At 28.7% G+C, this 6112-nt stretch overlaps 1 protein-coding gene across 1 annotated transcript; it reads left to right on the top strand.

Annotated features, from left to right (window-relative positions):
- The first annotated feature begins 1005 nt into the window (after positions 1–1005).
- On the top strand, positions 1006–1518 carry LOC107059998 (ethylene-responsive transcription factor ERF119-like). The gene has a single exon (XM_015307223.1). The coding sequence runs from the start codon at positions 1006–1008 to the stop codon at positions 1516–1518; it is 513 nt and encodes a 170-aa protein (XP_015162709.1).
- The last annotated feature ends 4594 nt before the right edge of the window (positions 1519–6112 follow it).

The following is a 6112-nucleotide window of genomic DNA, read 5'->3' as shown; positions in this document are numbered from 1 at the left end:
TTGGTGATTAGAATTTCTTTGATTCTAAGATATATTTGTTATCATATTATCAAATAAATACTAGTATGGACATCTGACAAGACAAGGCCCTTAGATTCTAGGTATTAACCCTTTACCCTAATCTGTCCACAACCTCCTATCGAAGTTCATGCTTTACGTAAGTTGAAATTGCGACATGACTTATCTAATCACCTTTATCAAATTTATCTATGGTCTATCTCTACCTCTCCTTAAAACATTCATATATCGTCAACCTCTCACACCTCTGCACCAGGACATCTCACATTCCCGAACTATTGAAATCTCATTTCTTTCATCATGTCCTCCACCGAAGTCACTTCCACATTGTCTCGAATATCCTTATTTTCAATCATATATATCCTAATATACACATACATGCATCACAACATTCTTATTTCTGCAACTTCAAACTTCTCAACGTGAGAGTTCTTGACTAGCAAACTCTCCACCCTATACAACATTGTTAGTCTAAATATCGATTTGTAGAACTTGACTTCAAGCTTTTGGTAGCACCTTCTTATCACACAAGATTCTGGATGCAAGCCTTCATTTCATCCAAGTTGTACCAATTTGATAATTATACCAAATTGGGAGATTTTAATATTCATTGTCAAATTAGAACATTGATAGATTGGATATGTAGACGGTAAAAAAAATCAAACGTTGCAATTTCTCAAAAAAATAAAATTACTCAGAGAATTTAACTAATTTTTAATTTTTTTTTATATAAAATGTATTTTGTTAAATCTTTAACTTAGGTTAGATTGAATCTTGACTCATTTATTGTCTTGATTCATTAATTATACCCCTGTTTAAATTTTAGTCAACCTGTCATTTGTCACCCTATTTAATATGTTTGTTTATATATATATATATTCATAATTTAACTCTTATTTTTCATCCCTTGGTTTGTTTTTCTACACACTTCTTTATTGAAATAGCCCTACCCCTCCGCCCCCCTTTTTAAAAAAAAGTTCTCCAATCATGAAATCCCAAAAAATAACGTCAAACAAAAATTGTGCTAGATTGTATCCTGTTGGTGTTCGAAAGCGAAAAAGTGGTAAATTTGGTGCTGAAATCAGACATCCAATCGAAAAGAAGAATATTTGGCTGGGTACTTTTACCACTGTTGATGAAGCTTCTGCAAGATACAAGTCTAAGAAGGTTGAGTTTGAAGAATTGATGATAGCTAAAAATGCAAAAAAGGATCAAATTTCTGAAAAATCTGATAGAAAAACTTGTTCTGATGATGGATCTAAACAGAAGTCATCAATGTGTGTTACTGGAAATTCGAATCCATCAAAGGGAGTTGAGGAAAAAATCAAAGAAGAATTTGGGAATGAAATGGATGAAGAACTATTTGAAGGGACCTGGGTGAAAATTTCAGAGGACAACGAAGTGAAAATTTCACATAAGTTAGGGGTTCCAGTTGTTGATAATTATGGATATTTGGTTGGTGAATTTAGTGCTATGGATAATCTTAGCATAGATAAGTAATTTTATGGTCCAAAAAATGAGGGAAAAGGGGTCCAAAATAGCAATTTTAGAACTATTGGGGGTAAAATTTTAATTCTAGAAACTTTCAGGGGTTTAGGTCTTTGTGTTTAGATTTTTGATATTATCTATGTTGTTATGTTACAATAATTGTTAAATCAATGATTTACTTTTTAATGAATGAATTAAATTTCTTTTTTTTAAAAAAAAAAATTAGTATGGTGATAGTTAAATGAAATTTTGTTTTTCCATTATTATTTATATTTATTGTCCTTTTGTTTTGATGATTAGAATTTCTTTGATTCTAAGACATTTTTGTCATCATATTCTAAAAAAAATTTGGGAACCCTAATCCACAAGTTGTGTTAGATTGTCTTCTTTTGATGTTCGAAAGAACAAAAATGATAAATTTGATGTTGAAATCAGACACTCAATCTGTAAAAAGAAAATTTGGTTGGATACTTTTACCACTTTTGATGAAGCTTCTGAAAGTTACAAGTCTAAGAAGCTTGAATTTGCAAAACTAGTCATAACTAAAATGCAAAATCAAGTCAGATTTTTGAAAAATCTGATAAAAGAACTTGTTCGATTGATGAATCTGGAAAAAAAATATCAATGGGTGTTACTAGATATTCGAATCCATCAAATGGATTGAGAAAAAAATCATAGAAGAAATTGAGAATGAAACGGATGAAGAACTATTTAAGGAGACCTGAGTGAATATTTCAGAAGGTAACGACGTGAAAATATCACATAAATTGGGGGTTTCAATTGTTGATAATTATGGATACTTGTTGGGTGAATTTAGTGTCTTGGATGATCTTAGCATATATATGTAATACTATGGTCCAAAAAAAGGGGAGAAAAGGATCTGAAATAGCAATTCTGAAAGTTTTGAGGGTACAAGTTTTGATTTTAAAAACTTTCAGGGGCTTTAGGTCCTTGTGATTAGTTTTTCGATATAATCTATGTTGTTATGTTACAACAATTGTTAAATTATTGTTTTACTTCTCAAGGAATGAATGTAAGTTTCATTTTTTAAAAGAGAAAAGACATAAAGTCACCACTAAAGTTGTCTCGAATTTTCAAAAAGACACATTAACTTTGTGGGTGTCCTATTTCCCCATTGAACAATTTAAGAGTGTTATAAATATCTCACTTTTCACCCAACCTCAATTGCAAGAAAAGAAGTGCAATCACGCACCAATTGTTGTTTGCCACATATTAAATTCTTTTAATTTTTAATTTTTAGTTTCATTTTCATTTTTTCTATTTTTATTAATTTTATTTTCATTTTTTTCCTCTTTCTTCTTCAACCTTCATTACTCAAATCCTTTGTTCTTTGTTGTAAATCCTCCAAAGTAGCAGTCATTGTTGCCTTCAACGTAGCCTCCACGATGCTTTCCTGTGACAACACTATCTCCGCCACTAAATCATCACTTAAAAAAATCAATTTAACTCTCAAGTTTCTAAAGCAAGGTAATGGAGTTCTATATTCACACAAAAAATAAGAATTAAAATGGAGTTTGATAGTACTCACTAATCAATTGAATAATGGAGTTCACATTTATTTATTTTTTGTAAAAAAAAAAAAAGAAGAAAAAGAAACAAAGAAAAGCAAGAGACAAGAAAAAAAAGTGATTAAAATGGATGAAGTAAATGAATCTTCTAAGTTGAAGAAGATGAAGAAAAGGTAATTGAATTTTTGAATTTGGGTGAAGAACATAATGGAAAAGAATGAATTCGTCAAAGAGAGAGCAGCAACGTTGAGTTTGCTCTGGAAAAAAAGTTGAAATCGATTTTAGGGCTAGCAACGACTCTTTTCTCTTTAAATTTGGGGAAGATGATGTAAATTAATTAAATAATTAATAGTAAAAGCTGACACGTGGCACTTTATTGCTGGTTAATGGCAGTGAAAACACTGTCTCACGCGTCTCATGTGCGTGGTAACAACCCAAGCAAGGAAATGAGTAAAAATGACCCATTTACAAAGATATTAAATAGCTCTGTGGGGGTGATAGGACACTTCCAAAGTTAAGGTGTCTTTATGCAAATACCGGACAACTTTAGTGGTGACTTTATGTCTTTTCTCTTTTTAAAATTAGTATGATGTTAGTGAAATGAAATTTTGTTTCTTAAATAATAAAAATAATAATTGTGTTTTTATTTGGGAAAAGGTCTGAAATATATCCGACATTTGATCGAAATTGCAGTAACGATACCAAACTTTGGAAAGGACCTTTTACCCCCTACACTATTTAATAGTGTATTTTAAAGGTATATATATGTCCACGTGGACATCATATATATTGCATAATTATAAATAATAACATGTCCAGGTGGACACATATATACCTTTTAAATACACTATTAAATAGTGCAGGGGTAAAAGATCCTCCATAAAGTTTGGTATCGTAACAACAATTTCGCTCAAAACTGGAGTATTTTTAGACCCTTTTCCCTTTTTGTTTTGATAATTAGAATTTCTTTGATCTTAAGATATTTTTTATCATAATCTATAAATAATTTGGGTACCCCTAAATCCGAAAGATTACCTTTTTCAGTTTTATTTTTTATCATTTTCATTTGTAAAATATTGCTTTGAAACTTTTTTCTTGAAGTAAAAAATTTATTGAAAATAATTTTTTTTATTTTTATGAGTAAGAATAAAATCAGTGTATGTTCTTTTTCTTTCTTTTGCATTTCAGCAATAAAATTACAAGGAATATGCTATTTTTTTTCTTCTTTTTTTCACCCTTAGTTTCTTTCTTATCTCTATTTGTACAAAAAGTAAAAACTATTCATTCACAATTTAAATTTAACACTTCAACCTTAATAGTTCTTGTCAGTAAACTTATTTTCACTTGCGTTCAATTAAATTTGTCAAAAAAATATGGACAAAATCTAAATAAAAACCCAAAAAAAGAAGAAGAGATTTTTGCTTAAATGAATCGACTTGCCTTAGGTCCAAGAAGACCGATTATCCCAACAAGCATTTTTATTTGTTTCCTTTCCCTCCTACATAATCTTCTATTGCAACTTGTTTTTGTGTATATTGATTAGGTAAAAGATTATTAGGTAGCAGTGTGTTATTTTATTATCCTTCTATATAAAATATACCTGTTGTTTTTGTTACTATCAGTTTTATTCTTATGTTTCCGTACTTCCTTTTTTGGATTGCTTTGAGATGTCTTTTTTCTTGAATCGAGGATCTATTGAAAATTACCTCTTCAATAAGAGTTTGTCTGCATATCTACATTGGACATGTTGTTAGTCATATCAGGTTTGAATTATGTACATTGAACATGTTGTTGTTAACTCATATTAGATTTGATCCAAAAACTCAAATGGATTATAACAGTATGTTACAATGGATTCAAATTAAAGGTAAATACAACTAAAATATCCATATCATAAAGAGTACAATAATAATCTCCACGAAAGAGTACAACTAAACTAATAGTTTAGGTAAGAAACTAAAAAAAATAAAAATAGTTTAGGTGTGTTTTTGACACTTATCTCTATATATAATAACATATATATATAAAAGCGTTTTTGATGTACAAGTTGTAGAATTTTCTTGACATACCAAAAAATTCTAGGGAAGCAACGATGATATTCATAATTGTTATTAGTACTTCTGAGTTCTTTTACATAAATTTCTGACTTCGTTACTATGACAATAAAAAATGTAGCAGGTAGATGTGTTGTTGTATAGGATAATAAGATACTCTATTTGTCTCCTTCATTTTTATTTTTGGTCTGTTAAAAAAATGTAAAATTTTATATTCAAATAATTTAACACATTTCTTCCTATGTTGGTCTACTTCCATTTAGACTGACCTGGCTATTTTAATTATTTTATTTTATTATGAATGATATGATTTTATAATTACATAAATATTTATAATTTTAAAAAATAATTCTTGTCCAACTTTATATATAATGAAACCAACTAGAGTACTATAACATTGAATAGTGACTATATGTAATAAATTAGAATACTCCTACCCTTAATAGAGTAAATTCCAATTAAATATATTGGACCTTGATATGTTTTTTGTTTTGTTTTTCATTTAGGGTTCAGTATTCTTTTTAAAATTTAATTAATTTTGATTTGTATAGAAAAATTTATATACATTTTTAGAAATTATGACAAATAATTCGAGACTAAGGCACCAAACATCAACTAAACTTACCTATTTTAAATCAAACATAAAAAATAATCACTGGCTGAAGGACGATCGACTTATCAGATTGAAAACAACCAAAAATGTCTTCTATAAATAACTTGATGGAGGTAGGTCAAATAAATAAATGCATGTCCATGTAGTTATTGCTGCAATCTAAATAAATTATTTTCTCAATAATTTTTAAAGTTATTCCAAAATTATTGATAGTTTATGTATCCAATTTCTTTCTCTATTTTTTAGTTTAATTTTTAACATTTTCATTCTACATTTGTTGACATAACTTGTTGCGATTTACTTGAATTAATAGTCAAGTTTATATAAGGAGAGAAATCGAGAACAACATCGATGAAGTGACATGTAGAGGCGAACTGAAAATTTTAAATTTATTAATTTTTAAATTTAGG

This window comes from Solanum tuberosum, unplaced genomic scaffold (assembly GCF_000226075.1).
Source record: "Solanum tuberosum cultivar DM 1-3 516 R44 unplaced genomic scaffold, SolTub_3.0 scf00051, whole genome shotgun sequence".
Taxonomy (NCBI): domain Eukaryota; kingdom Viridiplantae; phylum Streptophyta; class Magnoliopsida; order Solanales; family Solanaceae; genus Solanum; species Solanum tuberosum.
This window is presented reverse-complemented; position numbering and strand designations above follow the sequence as displayed.